Source organism: Amblyomma americanum, chromosome 10 (assembly GCF_052857255.1).
Source record: "Amblyomma americanum isolate KBUSLIRL-KWMA chromosome 10, ASM5285725v1, whole genome shotgun sequence".
Classification (NCBI taxonomy): domain Eukaryota; kingdom Metazoa; phylum Arthropoda; class Arachnida; order Ixodida; family Ixodidae; genus Amblyomma; species Amblyomma americanum.
Genome location: NC_135506.1, coordinates 28,758,160 through 28,776,402, shown reverse-complemented (window position 1 = coordinate 28,776,402; position 18,243 = coordinate 28,758,160). Strand labels below are relative to the sequence as shown.

Here is an 18,243-nt window from a genome sequence, read left to right as displayed (position 1 = left end):
GCTCTCCTCAGCAATGAAAAAAAAAACGAAAGTTACAGACGTTCACCTGTTGACTCCTGGGCACGTCGGAACAGTCATATTTTTCTGAAAAAAAAAACAGACGAATGATATTAGTTTTTGAGCACAAAGCTGTTGGTTGAATCCACAAAGTCAAGTGCCGATGCTTAGGAAATGCCCGTACTTAGATGCTAATGAACAAGAACGGCGCGACATGATGACGCTACCTTGAACGCCATGACTTCCGTTATCGCTCTCCTTATAGAGGTATCGCGGAAATTGAAAATGTTATATAATGTCTCATACGTCGGACAGAACGCTCAAACTGAAGCACATCATTTTTGAAACATTCTGGTCAGCGTAACCAATCCCGATTCGGGCCGGATTATACAGAATATTTTATTTTGGCCGTTGTTCAAATTGCGGGGTATGAAATGATTCATTCAGTCCCCTTGAGCTGCCGCGGTGGCTGAGTGGTTATGGCACTCGGCTGCTGGCCCGGAAGACACGGGTACGATCTCGGCCGCGGCGGTTGAATTTCGATGCAGGCGAAGTTCTATAGACCCGTGTACTGTGCGATGTCAGTGCACGTTAAAGAACCCCAGGTGGTCGAAATTTCCGGAGCCCTTAACTACGGCGTCCCTCATAGCCTGAGTCGCTTTGGGACGTTGAACCCAAATCAACCAAAATAAGAAACGAGTCCCTTTATTCCAACCATGATGGCACGGTGGTAAACTGCTTGAACTGTTTTGGTAAAGAAAGAGTTAAGTGGAATCTGAAAGCAAATCGTAAAATGCGATCACTTAGTTCACTGAGCGTCATGGGCTTACTTGTTAGTTTCTGTTAGAACCTTTATCCCCCCCCCCCCACACACACACACACACGCACACAAGAAAACCCTTAGGCACTCCAAGGAATGATTTCTAAAGATGACTTATAAATATTCAAAAATCGAATGCTTTAATACCACTTTCGTTTAGGGGCAAAATTGAAAAGAACGTAAAAATGGTTTGGAAATGTCAGAAATTGAAAGGAACACCTAAGCTCCGCCTTATGAATATGACGCGATAGCGTTAGTGGGTTAACGCCTGTATATTTGAGATTGGTCATTCTCGAATTTACATTCATAGATCTCTGGGAGCCCTCATACGGCTCCTGGTGCAGTGGTGCAGGTGTTAAGCGCTGGCCCTGCGATGGCAGGTGCTGCCACAGGTGGCGCTTGCACGACCCAGGTAGCTCTCCGTGGGCAATTCAGCGCGACTAATCATTAATGTAACTGCCACCTGCCACAGCGCTCAGTTTGCTCACAATGCGGTGCGGTGGGCAGGTTTTGATGACGCCGCAAGGTCACGTGACTTAGGTTGCCAACCTAGGTTGCTTTTCTTGGGATTTTCCGGTCACAACGCCAACGACGCCGACGCGCAATCTTCTGTATGATGGGAGCCTTACCGATATAGCGTTTAAACAGTAAATACCAAACTTAATGGCGCTATTTCGGATATTGCGGACAAGCGGCGTATGCTAATATTACTGAAGACCCCACTGATGCTGTGTGGAAAGCATTGCACGTCCAATTGTGTCGTAGAAAAGAAATTCCTTTCGCACTTGTTCCAATGGCGGGTGGTTTTAAATTAGGGCTCGAAGAACTTGCTAAATGTTATAATACTGCTCAGTAAACTGCGCTTTTTTCCTTACAAGAAGTGATTAAACAGGGAGAGAGGCAGCGTCTCATTGTCCTGCTGATCAGCCTAAATTTGGCAGCACGCGTGTATTGCTTCCGATAAAAATGTATTTTTTTTCTGCGATAAATCGAATGCAAAAGCTATAACATGCATCTCAAGAAAGAATTACTCTTGTAAAAGTCTGTAAAACGTATGTAAGCAGTCTCTTAAACTTCAACGTAGAGCTTGGGATTTTATAAAAAAAAGTAAATCAGGCAACCCTGTCATCAGTATTTACCGGAAGCTGTCGCAATATTCTGACAACTATGCAGTTTACTGTTGTGTCAATTGTTCCAGAGCGCTATACCAACTCTAAACAGTAAAGCACTCCCTCTGAAGCTCAAGGCTTGATTGAAACCATAATTTCTCTTCCTTTATAACGTTCCTCCAAAATCTAAATTTCTCAGATTTTATACTTTTTTTTCCAGCTCGTTCGACCTGTTTATAACCATGGTTTAAAATCACTGCCATTAAACGCGACTCCATTAAATTGATATCAACGAAATAAGGATGACAGGACGAATTTAGCTAGGCCTATTACATACCAGAAAAAAAAAAAACTTCTTTCAGATGCCGACCCAGATGCGGACTTGGAATACTCGATCGACGACTTCGTTATTGTCAACACAACCGGCGAAGCGGAGAATGCGACTTCGGTAGCCACGCAAGAGGTTGACAGTTTCCAGAGGGTAGCACAAGGAGGATCCTTCCAAGTGACGGAAGACATTCAGGAGGCACAGGTGCCTCCCGGAGACATCCGGGACCTTGCCGTGTCCGAAATACGTCCAGGGCAGAACGAAACGATTTTTGTGAAGCTCACTTGGACGTGGCCCGGAGCTCATTTGACATCTGGAAACGGTAAGCATCCAGTGAGAACGTCAAAGAATGGTTTCAGAAGCCATGTGCACTTGGCCTGAATATTTGGTTAGTTCGCGTTTCTGCCACAGTGCGTTGGATAACCTGTGTGCAATAAGAGGCACCGCAGAATCTTTCGTGAACAAAAAGCACTTTTTTGCGCCGGTGAGAAAGTATATATATATATATATATATATATATATATATATATATATATATATATATATATATATATATATATATATATATATATATATATATATATATATATATATATATATATATATATATATATATATATATAGGGTGGCACTGGTGACCACTCTCAAGTTTCGCTGACACCCAGTAAACATAAATACCCACGAGAGCAGCAGATTGGACAGCCGTCGCCGTAGCTCAGTTGGTAAGAGCACCGGAGGCGATATTCGGAGGTCGTGGGTTCGGATCCCACTGGTGGCATGGTTGTTTTTTCTGCTGCTTTATAAGTAATTTTTTTTAAGCGATTTAATATTCTAAGTAATATTATCAAACTGATAAGCATAACACACTAAAAAAAAATTAACGTTCCCCTATGCACCTTGGTTTCGGTGACTGTTCGCTCCCTTCATAAATTTGTCAAACGGGCCCCTCATTTTTCCCTTAACTTGTCTGCTAATAGCTTAACGATGGTCTCGGTTCTGGCAGTCTTGATGCCATAGGTAGCATAACAGGGCTCTCGCACAGCTTCCGCCCTCGGCGTTAGATGACGTTCTACGTCACGCTTGCGGGATTACAGGACGTGCTACGTCCGCCGCTGTGGTCGAGGGTGGCGCTGGTGAACACTCTCAAGTTTCGCTTACACCCAGTAAACATAAATACCCACGAGAGCAGCAGATTGGACAGCCGTCGCCGTAGCTCAGTTGGTAAGAGCACCGGACGCGATATTCGGAGGTCGTGGGTTCGGATCCCACTGGCGGCATGGTTGTTTTTTCTGCTGCTTTATAAGTAATTTTTTTAAGCGATTTAATATTCTAAGTATTATTATCAAACTGATAAGCATAACACACTAAAAAAAATTAACGTTCCCCTATGCACCTTGGTTTCGGTGACTGTTCGCTCCCTTCATAAATTTGTCAAACGGGCCCCTCATTTTTCCCTTAACTTGTCTGCTAATATATATATATATATATATATATATATATATATATATATATATATATATATATATATATATATATATATATATTACCGAAAAGGCTTACTGAAACGAAGACAAAAGCGAAGTGTAGAAGGCCGGCAGACTAGGTGAGTTAGTGCTGCATGACAAGAATTAGTTTCCTACAGTGCTAGACAACAGGGCCAGACATAGGAAGAGACAAACACGGCGCTGTTGAAAATTGATTATTGACGAAATTGAAGTACGCTTTCTCGTGCAACTTAGCTATAAAACAAACCATTTACTATTACTGAAACCAGAAGGTGCCTGTCAGACACTCAATTTAGGAAGCAATGGCGAAACAGGACAGCCACACGTCTCTTAAATATTCTGAAATCTTGTACGCGACGGGCCTTCACTGAATTTCTTGGCAGCTATCACTGAGGGCGGCAATTTGGTCGGAACAAACATTCGTAGAATTATGAAGGCAAATTTCAACGTGCTTGAATCTTCTAATCGTGTTTTTCTAAATTATAAATTTATAATCGTGAAATTTGATCGTGCTTGTACCTGTGTGTCTACAAACACAAGGTAGAGTAGTAAACGCTACAACCATGGACGATTGCAGCGTGTTTTTGCTATCTCCATCCTACTAGAGCGATGAACTGAAATGTGAACGGCAGAGCGTGCAGAGGCCGCGGTGTTCGCATTGATTTCTATCGCCCACTGCAGGTCAACTGTGGTAGCGCCCCACTGATCCGCCTGCGCACTTAAATACGTTGTGGTAGAAAACTAGCCTGAATTGCTTTGTGGCGTTAAACCAATAAACCAACAATAAATTAAATTTATAGGCTCCCTAATAAGGCCCGTTACACATGCAACGCATTTCCAACGAATTCGGTCGGTGGGACAGGCAAGGTTTCTTGATGTTTGCATAGGCAATCCATGATTAAACGCTTCAGAAACCCTGCACGGAATGAGTTGATGATGTTATGACCAGCGTATTTTTAGATGCAAGGCATTATTTCGTATGTTTTGATTAGAGTAAATAGTTACGCTTCCACCGCGGCAACAGCTCACACGTGACCACACTTCGCACGCCGTCTCAGCCCTCCCCATTGGTCAGCCGCAGTGCGAACACACCGACGCTGCGACTCCCCAGTCGCAGACAGACAGAATTCGCAGTGTCGCAGGCGAAAATCGCATGCAGGTGAAACGGGCCTAAGGCTTCTTTTCGTGTGTGTGTGCACTTCAATTAAACTTTATTGCCCTCATTCGAAATGGAGAGCCAGGTACACTGAATCTGAAATTAGTTAAAAAAACATGCGTGGAAACCAATTTTAACCGTCTCGCATAATTAATTCATCGCAATTCATACGAGATAACATTAGGACCCTGCGGTGACTGACTCAAAACAGATTGCTACGAAGACAGGCTTGGGCAGTTAGGCCGACTATAAAAGGAAGAAAACGAAAAACACAAGGATATTAACATTATACAACTGCAACCAGCTGCCTTCACAACCGTTATTTTGAAATGCAAATATATACTGCAAAATAGTTCATCCAGCTCACAAAAAGAAATCCGCTCCTCTCAAACTTACGCTTATTGAGATGATTCTGCAAATTCATCTCCCGGGCGATGCATAAAGGCCTTACTCGAGTAGCTTAAGACATAAAGGCATTTTTGTTCACTATTATTGATGGTAGTTCGTACATAGGAGAGGCCTTTGCTCTGCAGTGGGTGCAGTCAGGCTGATGATGATGACGAATCCAAAAGCAAGACTAACAAACACATGACATGACGCACTAAACTCAAGAAAGATCTATGTAATGTTCGTCAACTGTAAGAATATTTAAACCTGTTAGGTTAGAAACCATTAGATTACGTCAGAACCTAGAAATCCTCAGTTTGTGTCACTACGCCTTATTCTGTAACGCAGTGAGGAGAAACCAATGTTGTGCGCCATAACTTTAAACCATGTTAAAAGGACGGCATTGCCTGTCAGTTCAAACTATGAGCCGTGCTTCACTTCTGTGACTTCCGATATTGCACTTTCCAGCTTCATCTATTGAGATACGTGCCAGTAAAGATGACGCCAAACTGAAAACAGACTTCGAGAAGCAAATAGAAATTACAACAGCACATGTCGTCGAAGGCAATCTCGATCCACTACCTTCCGGTGCCAGGCACGAGGTTACCATGTCATTGCCAAAGTCGTTTGCCACGCCTCGGGCCGACGGTGCTGTCAACTGGCGCGCCTTCTTGGCGGCTCGTGTCTTCAACAGTGACGGACTCAATTCCACGACGTCGAACATTGTGCCAGTGTCTTACACTCCTCCCGACGTGACGACCACTGTGGCTACAACCACAGTTGCTACGACAACACAGGGAACGACGACAGAGGTGACCACGACAGAGGCAACCACAACTGAGGCGGCCACAGCACCGCCGACAACAGCACAGCCGACAATAGCGCAGCCGACAACAGCACAGCCGACCACATCAGAAAATGTTACTACAACAGAAGCTACCTCTGCTACGGCACCTTCTGCACCTCCGGATGTTGTCCAAGGCCGGCAGGTGTCAGGTCGTTTTACGAAACTGTGGATATGGATCTTGATTGGTGGTGTCACAGCCGTTATCGTGATCGCCATCGTGGTGGGTGTGCTGATGAAAATGAGCTCGAAAAACATCACAGTCTATAACTGCCTCGTCGGCAGGTCGCAGTCGAGGGAGCGCATGCCTGCATAAAGCTCTGGTAGTGATGTGTGTGGAAGTCAACTCTGAATGATGAACCCCTTTGCGGGACTTGCAATCATGTATAGCATGTGGAACATGATCGTAGTTTTAGACGTAATTATTTATGTATAAACAACGGTGTCTTCTGAGATACATCAAAGTACTGGATTGGGCGCAGATGTTTTGTAATCGGAAGATATCCGGAAGGCATAATGCGTGGATGCTTTACAAAAAAAAAAAAGAACAGTGATGAAGCACGGGCAAAGACATTCCTCATGAGGTGTTGCTCAGGATAAAAAAAAAAGAAAACAGAATTTTTAGGTAACTATAATTTCTTGGTATCGGGCACCATAGACAGCAAGAAGCACACAGTATGGTACAGAAAAAGTATCAAACAATTGCGACGCAGCAGCAAGCGTCGATGATTTTCTGAGCCAGAGTCGACAATGCTAGCAGCTCCTCTAGCTATTCGGGTATTCAGATACTTGTTTTTTGATAACCTGAGCACGATTGGGCGTTATAGAGGACGGAGAGCCGGTAACGCACTTTACAAAGAAAAGAATTATCACATAAATGCAGGAGGCTTCACATCAGAACAAAGCAAATGACCGAGAAGCAGCTGACGAACTGCGCAAAATGACGGTAATAATTTACGCTTTTAGGAAACAATATTTTACATGATGAGCACTGGTGCTATGTGGAAAACACTGTTGAATATGCGATTTGAAATGAAAAGCAAGAAATCTAATATCACGATTTATAGGCGAGAAGTTCAACCAAGCTTGAATTCTGCGCGTTTTTCAAGAAACCTAAGTAAATATCAACTGGAAGATAGTGATTCGGTAATAGTCGTTATGCTCTCAGGTAAGAAACTACTTACCATTAGTTACAAAACTAATGGGCATCTTGAATATTTAATTGGATGCGGGCAAATGCTGTTTGAACTGTATGTCCATGACCAGCGCTAGATACGTGATGTGATGCCTGGACGCGAAGAATGAGGTGCTGTAGTAAAGGAAGTAGAAAATTTTTCGTCATATGTTAAGGTAAGAGAGGTTTAGGGGTCGTTTTAGTGCAGACATTCTCTGATGTGGAGAGTACTACCGTAGGATAAAGCGTGGCATCTTATTTTGAGCAAATTCTAGGCAGTTTTAAAGAATACTTTGACTCAATATTTGTTGCGTCGTAGTAATCGGAAACAAAAGAGGGTCCAAAACAGAGCCATTTGGTACTTCCGGTTTATCACGTTTTGTTTTGGGTATGAATGGCACGATAGAAACAGTCTGAAGGCTAAACGTAAAAACGTAAGGCAAATATTTTCGTTCCCACAAAAGTGGTTGGCAGCAATGTTTGTCCAACAGACGGTACCTTTGTAGACTACGGATGAAGAAATAAGCCAGTCGAGGTATTAACCTAGCACTTCCGTACATCTGAACGCGAGTCGTGTTCTATGGGATACACGTTGGGGCCCATTACACTAATACAGTCACGGCTTCCGGAAAAATATTGCCGTGAATTTTGGTACTCAGTTCGCACCACGTGTATAGACCAGAGGGCTCGATTTCTGCTGAAATAATTTTTTTTACTATTTGGGCCGCACCCACTGCATAGCCCGCAGGAGCCTGATTTGCACCTCTCGCATAAATTTGATTCTAGGTGCAGAGCAGAGGTATCAAAACATCTAGTGATTGAATAAGCGATGAGAAGTTAATTTTAAGTTCAGCGATATAACAAAAATTGTATTTTATAGTTCAAAAGTATAGATAGTCAGCAAACCGCGAATTATGAATTTTTAAGCAACTGTTGCCGACGGACTGTCTACCGGAAATTATGGTACTTCCGTGGCAAAGTTGCTGTGCTTCTATCTATCATTTCGCTGGTTAACTGTGTTGCCTTCGACGGTGGCCCGATGCACAAAGTCTTCTGCGCTGAACTTACGGTGCACTTCAAGAAACCATACGCGAGTGAGCGATGTGCTTGAAAGACCGAGTAGTCCTGCAACTGCGGCGTCCACAATAAAGCTTAACGACCTCAAATGCTGAAATCCTAATTACCTTCCAACACTTGTTCGCTTTCGTACCGTTTATAACTGTTCGAGGCCTGGTGTCCTTCTGAAAGGTGAAAAAGAAAAAAAAATGTTTTTTGAAGCATTTTGTTGACTAAGCTTTCTGAAAGCAAACACCGAAATTGTAGAGGAGGGCCCTTTTGATCCGGACCTACATCACTTGAAGGAGAATGGCGCCATCGCTTTTTTTTTAATAAGCGACGAAGATACTATCCGACAACTCACAAAGAAGTAAGGCATAAAGTTGGGCTAGTTGGTTCTTGAGATGAGTCCAATTAAAACTGCGCGGAGAAGACAGGAAAACAAGAAGAGGCGCTTTGCGTGTTCCGGTTTGTTCCCTGTCCTCTTCGCGCAGTTTTATTATGACTGATGACAAACAAGAACACCGTGGAATCTCCATGTTTGGTCGTTTTTAGTTTGATAACTTATCCTAGTGCAAGGTAAGAATTTTTTCCAGCTTTTTCCTTTTTCTCTGAAGGCAATACACATGCTATAAAAAGCACATGCAGACGCAAAGAATACATATGACGCGCAACTGTTCCTATGCTTTTTTATAGGGCGCCAGAACTAAGTAGTAATCATGTCAGCATGCGGTACTGCAGCTGATACTTCAAAACTGGGATTTTAGCGTTTTGTGCCGGAATGTGAAATACAACTCAGGAAATAATTTTTATTATGAGGACGCTGTTCGAGCCTAAATATGGACTAGTACAAGCTCAAGACATGACGCATAAACAACATGACAAAGAAAACATCTAATTAAAAGAGCTATGACGACGAGGATGGACACGGAAACGAAGATTTTGCTCTTTAATGAGACGTTGTTGAGGAGAGGAGGAGGATCGTGAGGAGGGCCGCCTCGCGGATACAAAAATCGAGTGTGAAAACTGCAGTCCACATCATTGCTTGACAAATGAACATAATTGTTTCAAGCTTTGCCATACATTCCGAATCATGCTATAAACTTCAATATGGCTCGCAAAAAGTATTAAATAATGTTCTTTTACAGCGTTAATATTTTACTTCTTTTAGTAAGGTGAGTAAAAGATGACCTGCCGCGTTTAGAGTTCTTTCGCAAATCGGCACTGGTACCATTTTAAAAGGTCGAGTTTTCAGTATTAGTACTCGTCCGCACATCCCCAACTTTTCTTTTCCATGAAGCAAGCAGCACAGGTAATCGGCCAAATAATGAAAATATTTTAGAAGAAACCGTCCAACAAAGGCCAAGAGTAAAACCATTCAATTACAATGTTGTCCCGATTACCTCTCTTGCTTGGGAAGTTCCCTGGCTGCTATGGAAGCTCAGTATTGAAGTAAAGATCGCCAAGCTCTTGAAAACAATTCAGAACTTAAATGGCTAAGCGCTTAGCTTCGAAGTAAGAAGAAAAGCCTTCGTTGAATACGAGCTTTGTGCCTGTCCGGATCTCTCGAACGTTGGTCCTTTGCTAACAAGTCATCGTCATCATCGCTTTCGCACTTCAGTTGTCATCGGCCCATTGCAACATCAGTCATGTCTCTCAGCACGGATGAACTGCCGATAGCACCTCACCACTTAGCGTTCCATCGCAAATTTATTTTCTTTCACACCCCTACGAAACAATGCCTCTATACCGTTATCTTTGGAATGCTTTCCCATCGTTCAAATTGGTATATTTATTATCACACCTTTCTGCTGCAATCGAAATGAAGGCGGTGACAGCTATTACATGAAGTCTCTGCATGATACTGTGGTTTCATTTTCAGGTGTACGAAAGAATCGCATGATTTTCTGTCGAGTGTAAATGTCTTCTATAGCCTCCGTTGTAAACAAAAAACGTTTATGTGTACGGGCCAGCAGATGACTTTCCAAGCTCCACGATGTCCACAGCATTTCCATGCTGCGTAGGTTAGTTCTGTCTATGCGGCCTTTTAACGAAGGCATGCATTTACATCTGCATCTTACCTTATTAATGAACACTCATCCGTCCAAGACTGTCGGAAAAAAAGAGGCGCTCAAAAAAGCTTAGGCCTAGTCGGATCTAAAATATACGCCCCTTATGTGCACCTCTAAAAGCGGTTGTGACGCTTTATCCAGCCACTCTACCATCGCAATGCACCTATACATGCTTCCAGGCGATATTTGAGGTAAGAAGAAACAAAAGTTAGTGGTTTGGTTATGCGTTGAATACCAACTTTTTAAAGAAAGCAAAAATTGAACGCAAGAAAAGAAACAACGCCAAGAGGCAGAAATACATTATAGAGGTTATATTTATCAGAATGAAATTAAAGTTAGCCGTCTCAAAAAATAATTATGAAGAATGGGTCACTAAAGAGCGAAAGATCCCTGTAGGCCGTTTTGCTCAGGGCCACGAGTGTCAGCAAGAATCAATATGCCGCAGCGAAGTGACAGCAGCATTGGCTTCCAAACCCGCGGGTTAGAGTTGAGAGGCGAAAACCAAATGCAGAGTGTTTTCTTTTAACCTTTGCAGATGTTTATTTTAAAAAGTCTGCGAGATACGTCGGTGGGGCGTGTTGAGCTGGATAGTTCAGCAAGGTTGACATTACGCTCCTGATAAGAATTAATAAATAAACGATTACTTGGCATAAATAAACCAAGAAACGTTTTCATTTTTATGTCTTAGCGGCAAGGCTACATTGCGAAATTGACGTCTGACAGCAACGAAGGTCGGTCCTGTCTTTAAACAATCTTATTAGGCTATGTGGCTCGAAATGTCCAACGACGTCGAAAATGCGCATTCGGAAGCTCGTCGAGTTGCCCGCCGCGGTGGCGGAGTGGTTAGGGCGCTCGGCTGCTGATCCGGAGTTCCCGGGTTCGAAGCCGACCGCGGCGGCTGCGTTTTTATGGAGGAAAAACGCTAAGGCGCTCGTGTGCTGTCCGATGTCAGTGGACGTTAAAGATCCCCAGGTGGTCGAAATTATTACGGAGCCCTCCACTACGGCACCTCTTCCTTCCTTTCTTTCTTTCTTTCTTTCTTTCTTTCTTTCTTTCTTTCTTTCTTTCTTTCTTTCTTTCTTTCTTTCTTTCTTTCTTTCTTTCTTTCTTTCTTTCTTTCTTTCGCTCCCTCCGCGAGTTTCATTTTCTTTATTTATTCCATTTCTTGATTTTGTTGCCCAAGTTTCAAGGTATTCCAAATATAGCTGTTTGACCGCAGCGGTGGCGAAGTGGCTTGAACATCCGCCTCGCATGCGGGAGGTGCGGGGTTTGATCCCCAGTGCAGCCGGGTACCCACCGGTGATACAATGGGTACAAGCTGCCCATGGCCTGGTGTTCCCCTTAACCAGGGTGAAATGCTTGGGAAATAGGCCTTTGAACTCACCTTGAGGAAGCGAAAATGTCTTGTACATGACGCTCTATATCCGGAGATGCCCTCGCGCCATAAAAATTCACTGTCACCATCATAATTTGTAGCTGGTGGACTGGAATAAATATTCCTTCGCTTCTTTGCGACCTTTCTGCAGACAATCAACAGAATGTAAAAAAATAGTATTGTTGTTGGTGGTATCGTTGTTGGCGCTCGCATGCTGTGCGATGTCAGTGCACTGGAGCTCCCCAGTGGTCGAAATTATTTCGGAGCCCTCCACTGCCGCACCTCTTTCTTTCTTTCTTTCTTTCTTTCTTTCTTTCTTTCTTTCTTTCTTTCTTTCTTTCTTTCTTTCTTTCTTTCTTTCTTTCTTTCTTTCTTTCTTTCCTTCTTTCTTTCTTTCTTTCTTTCTTTCTTTCTTTCTTCCTTCCTTCCTTTCTTTCTTTCTTTCTTTCTTTCTTTCTTTCTTTCTTTCTTTCTTTCTTTCTTTCTTCACTCCTTCCCTTACGGTGCGGTTCGGGTGTCCATCGATTATGTGAAATAGATACTGCTTCATTTCCTTTCCTCAAAAAACAATTTTTAATGTTTTTACTTATCTATCTATGCAATCGTAAGAATAAGTAAGGGCGGAATTCCTCGGGGCAGTTAGTGTACGTTTAATGCACAGGAATTATTTCACTCTTAGCAGTAGTACCACTATAGAGTGCTTTTGATCATCCGAGAAGAAAGCTGAGATTGGCAACATTCGGTCCCAAAACTGTGACGCCAGGAAAACATGAGGGATTAGATTTGCTAGGAAAACATTTCTTCATGAATGGCATAGGACTGCCCCGCGAGGTGCTGACATCTCTGTTCGGTGTTTAGTTCAGTGCAAAACTTTATTTTAAAATCGAAAAAACTTCTGTGCGAATAGTTTTATCTTATGTTTTATCACGGAACTGTCGTTTTTATTTTCGACCACAACTTATCGCTCAAAGCGAATCATCATCATCAGCCTAGCTACGGCTCCGGTTAGGCCGCAGGCTTATGTTTCTTTGTCCGTGCTCTTGAAGAACACTGTTCACTTGAGCTGAATTGTGATGTACTATACCGCTGACAATGGTATACAGAAGAAAGCGCTCTTCTAACTCAAAAAACCTATTTTTAAAAATAGTGTAAAGCCTTAGGTGAAACACCTTCTATATATAACACCGTCCATCGTGGTAGGTGGCAGATAAATGAATGATTGGTCGCGAGAGGTTGCTCGCGAAGAGCAACCTGGTTCTCACAACCCCCACCGATGGCAGCACCTGTCATCGCACGGGAATGGCGCAGCACTGAACTACTGCGCCAGGAGTGGTACGAGGACTCCCAGGGATCTATGACTGCTAAGTAGGGCGTGATCAATTCCACATTTATAGGAATTAACCAATAATCGCTATCCGAACAACTTCCTTCCACGATGAGTTATTTGGAACATCGAAACTGAAGTGAAAAGCCTAGTGCTAGACTATTTGACTTCTCTACGCAAATCGAGCGTCGTTTTTTTTCTCGCTTAAATACCCTCCTGTGAACCGTTGACGGTGGGTGCACGCATTATGTTTGTTCCTAAGACCAGTATAGGCCGAAATCCACACTATAGGTTACGAGAAGAAAGGCTTCTGCAGATGTGCACATTTCAAGAGTAAACGTTCGGAGTAGCAGCACCTGCAACATTGTTGAAGTCGACTGATCGCTGCGCTAGGCATTGTCTATGCGACGTTACCTGCGCTCCAGATATCACAACTGGCCCTCTGTGTTCGTCATTCTTCTTTCCCTTAGTCTCTCTTTGTCGACCAGTTTCGCTCGACTATTGAAATCTATGTAAAATGCAAGAAGCGTTAACGTAAGCTGTAAAGCTCAGTGAAATAAGCACTGAGACTGCAGTAAACTATATTCTTGTTCGCCATGCGGACGAACACCACGTAGCATTATTAAGTGTTCTTTTACCCTCATGTGCGGGCCAGCTAATACGAGCGTTGATTACTTTTGGTTGCAATTCATACCTGAAATAACAGTGTTTAGAGAAAACTTGCTTCATAGCCACAAATGTCCAAAACGAGCGTGGAGGTTTCGGCAAACAAAAGCCACCAGTCGTGAGTCTGACGTCTAGTGCAGCATTGTGCAACACATTCAGCGGTTGGGCGCTTATCTTTAGCGCTTATCGTGGCACTGGCGTCTTTATCAGAAGCTTGCACGCAATCATGCAACCCTTTCTGAACTCGGAAGTTCCTGCACAAAATAGTTTCAGCTTGCACACAAGCCTGTCCATTTATAAAAGCATTAGAGTACGGTGTACATTTTGCGCGCACACTTGAGAAACATAATATTAAAAATAAAATTTAATAACAATTCAAATTTAAAATTAATTAAAAAAAATTATGTTCCATCCATGTACACGCAAAATGACCGGGCTGCGGCGGCCGCCTTTTGATGGAGGCGATACGCAAAGGCGCCCGTGCGGTGCGCGATGTCTGTGGACGTTAATGATCCCTAAGTGGTCGAAACTAATTTGGAGACCTCACTACGGCACCTCTTTCTTCTTTCTCTCCCACCTTGCTCTCTCATGACGCGGTTCGGGTGTCCACCGAGATATGTGAGACAGTTACTGCGCCATTTCCTTTCCTCAATAATGCTCTTCACGTGGCAGCTTCTGAAGTGTTCACGCGCGCAGTATCACTGTGATGACACAAATTTTTATCCCATTGTGTTGGTCACTACAGAAAACTGAGCCAAGACCTGACAAACGGAAGCCTTGGCTGCATGTTTAAAATACTATAACAAAAGGTGTGTGAGTATTTGGAAGCACCGCAGCGTGGCAAAGGCTCAACTTTTCACTGAACTCACACTTTCCACGGTCTGCAGTGAGCTCATAACTTTATTCCTGAAGCCTAGTTATGAAAAATATTGTGCTTAACATAAGACTTTACACAATTTTGAGAAATAAACTTTTTGAGCTAGAAGAGCGTTTTAATCAACGCAGCGTTGTCAGCGGCGTAGTACCTAACATCAAAGCTAATACGCGCAAAGTAGTCGGCTGGTTAAGTAAAACTTAACAGTTAACTTTTTAACTATTGCCGTTAAGCTCCTTAATTATTCTTCCTTTTTCTTCTTATTTCGGGCACCTTTTCTTGATTCTTTCTCATGTGAAAAATAAACCAGCTCACGCGCAGGGTTACACTCTGTGCTCGCTGTACCGGGCGCCTTTTAGGACACCGTTTTCTGCGCCACGTGCCCGCCTTGTTATTTTTTCGATCGCGCAAAAATGCACTCGTTTTCGAGAAGCTTGCAGGCTGAGCAACCTCTCCGGTGAACTTAACTCTTCGAAATAGCCAAAATTTGTTGAGCCTCAGTGCCGAGGCTAACAGCAATTTCGGTGTTCGAAACACTAACATTAATATTTGTTACGGTGGCTACACGCATCTCAATAATTAAGGTGCGCAAAAATTAATAGTTTAAAAGTTAACTATTCAATATTCGCGAACCGACTTGCTAGTTAGCCCAACTTAGGTGTATTAAGATGTACTACCGTTGACAATGTTATGCCGAAAAAGCGCTCTTGTAACTCAAAAAGCCTAGTTTTGAAAACTGTGTAAAATCTTCGGTGACACACCCTGTATACTGGCAAGACAGAACTGCTTATGCGGATTATGGCAAGGTTTACAGATATTCGATATATTTTAGTATAAATGTGACCAGTATTTTTTTAGTGTTCGTTTTCAGTTCTCTACCCTGCCGAAGCTTATGGGTGTAAATTTCACATTGAACGGGAGTGCTTGTTATAATCTCTCGTTTGGCAGTGTCTCTTTACCCCAACAGCCCATAGGTTCGCGAATGCGGTTCATAATTTTATTCGAGAAGCTTCAGTACCCAAACTAAACTGTTAGAGAAAGCATAAAAGCCGCCGTTCAGAGAATGTTTTCAGATATTTGCTCTAATTTCGTCCTAATTTTAGGTGATATGTTATGAGCATTCAGTTTCGCTGCGCTCGCACCGAAAATCAATGATTGTTACTTTATCATGAAATATGTGTGCCCGTTGTCATCTCTCAGTTCAGAATTTATCATGATCATTATCATCAGCCTTACTACACCCTCTGCAGGGCAAAGGCCTATCCCATGTCTCTTCAATTAACCCGGTCCTTTACCAGCTGTGTCCACCCTTTGCCTGCAAACTTCTTAATCTCTTCCGCCCACCTAACCTTCTGCCGCCCCCTGCTACGCTTACTTTCTCTTGGAATCCACTCCGTTACCCTTAAAGACCAGCGGTTATCTTGAATTCGCATTACATTCCCTGCCAAAGCCCATTTTTTTTCTCGTGATTTCGACTAGGATTTCATTAACCCGCTTTTGTTCCCTCACCCACTCTGCCCGCTTCCGGTCTCTTAACGTTACACCTATCATTTTTCTTTCCATGGCTCGCTGCGTTGTCCTTAACTTAAGCTGAACTCTTTTCGTTAGCCTAAACGTTTCTGCCCCGTAGGTGAGTACCGGTAAGATAAAGCCGTTGTACACTTTCCTCTTGAGGGAAATTGGTAAACTGCCACTCATGATCTGCGAGAACCTGCCATATGCGCTCCACCCCATTCTTATCCTTCTAGTTATCTCCCTCTCATGATCCGGATCAGCTGTCACTACCTGCCCTAAGTGAACGTATTCCTTCAAAACTTCCAAGCTCTCGCTGCCAATTAAGAACTGTTGTTCCCTTGCTAGGCTGTTGAATATTACCTTGGTTTTCTGCATGTTAATTTTTAGACCCATCGTTCTGCACCTAAGGACGGACACATACTATGCTATCGCGGATTAGAGGATACATGAGAACTAGGTGTGGGATTACTCATTAATAAGGATACAGCTGGCAACGTAGAGGAGTTCTATAGTATTAACGAGAGCGTAGCAGCTATAGTAATTAGGCTGAATAGGAGGTACAAGCTGAAAGTGGTGCAGGCCTACGTGCCCACATCCAGCCATGATGACCAGACCGTTAAAAGTTTCTATGAGGACGTAGAATAGGCAATGAATAAAGTAAAGTCAAAGTACACTGTACTGATGGGCGACTTCAGTGCGAAGGTGGGCAAGAAGAAGGCTGACGACCACGCAGTAGGCGACCCTGGGATAGGTTCTAGAAATTGCGGGGGAGAGTTATTAGTAGAATTCGCAGATATAATTTACGGATCATGAATACCTTCTTCCGCAAACGAGAAAACAGGAAGTGGATCTGGAAGAGCCCCAATGGTGAGACTAAAAATGAAATAGACTTCATACTATGCGCTAAACCTGGCATCATTCAGGATGTGGCCGTCCTCGGAAAGGTGCGTTGTAGCGACCACAGAATGGTAAGGTCTCGAATTAGCTTAGACTTGAAGAGGGAACGGAAGAAGCTAGTGAAGAGGAAGACCATTAACGAGTTAGCCGTAAGAGGGAAAGCACAGGAGTTTAGGATAGCGCTGCAAAACAGATATTCGGCTTTAACTGAGGAAGATGATCTTGATGTTCATACAATGCACGATAAACTGACATCAATAATTACAGATTGCGCAGTAGAAGTAGGCGGTAGGACAGTTAGACAGAAAGCTATCTCAGGTGACGAAAGATCTGATTAAGAAGCGCCAAAGCATGAGGGCGTCTAACCCTACCGACAGGATATAACTAACAGAGCTATCAAAGTTAATAAATAAGCGCAAGGTAGCCGACATAAGGAAGTTTAATATGGAGAGAATCGAGCATGCTCTAAAGAACGGAGGTATCCTAGAAGCAGTGAAGAGGAAATTAGGCATAGGTAAAAACAAGATGTATGCATTAAGAGACAAGCAGGGCAAGGTCATTAGCAATATGGATAAGATAGTTAACGTAGCCGAAGAGTTCTACAGAGACCTGTACAGTAGCCAATGTAATCAGAGCGTTAATGAGAAAGACAGCAGTTCACAGCAATGCGTCATCCCGCCAGTAACAACAGAGGAGGTACATAAAGCCTTAGGAGCAATGAAAAGGGGAAAAGCAGCTGGGGAGGATCAGGTAACAGCAGATCTGTTGAAGAATGGAGGGGACATAGTGCTAGAAAAACTAGCCACCCTGTATACGTAATACCTTATGACCTCGACTGTACCAGAAGCTTGGAAGAATGCAAACATTATCTTAATTCATAAGAAGGGAGACGCCAAGGACTTGAAAACTTACAGGCCGATCAGCTTACTATCCGTTGCCTACAAAGTATTTACTAAGGTAATCGCTAATAGAGTCAGGGAAACCTTAGACTTTAATCAACCAAATCATCAGGCAGACTTTCGTAAAGGATATTCCACAATAGATCATATTCACACTATCAATCAGGTGATAGAGAAATGCGCAGAATATAACCAGCCTCCATATATAGCTTTCATTGATTACGAGAAATCATTCGAGTGGAATC

General features: G+C 43.1%; 1 protein-coding gene across 1 annotated transcript in view; it reads left to right on the top strand.

Annotated features, from left to right (window-relative positions):
• LOC144107312 (calcium-activated chloride channel regulator 1-like) overlaps positions 1 to 6,476 on the top strand; it is a 32,368-nt gene extending 25,892 nt beyond the window's left edge. The window contains exons 13-14 of the mRNA XM_077640306.1: positions 2,289 to 2,576; positions 5,771 to 6,476. Of these exons, the coding sequence (XP_077496432.1) occupies positions 2,289 to 2,576; positions 5,771 to 6,462 (980 nt within the window). The 3' untranslated portion in view covers positions 6,463 to 6,476. The remainder of the gene's footprint in view (positions 1 to 2,288; positions 2,577 to 5,770) is intronic.
• The last annotated feature ends 11,767 nt before the right edge of the window (positions 6,477 to 18,243 follow it).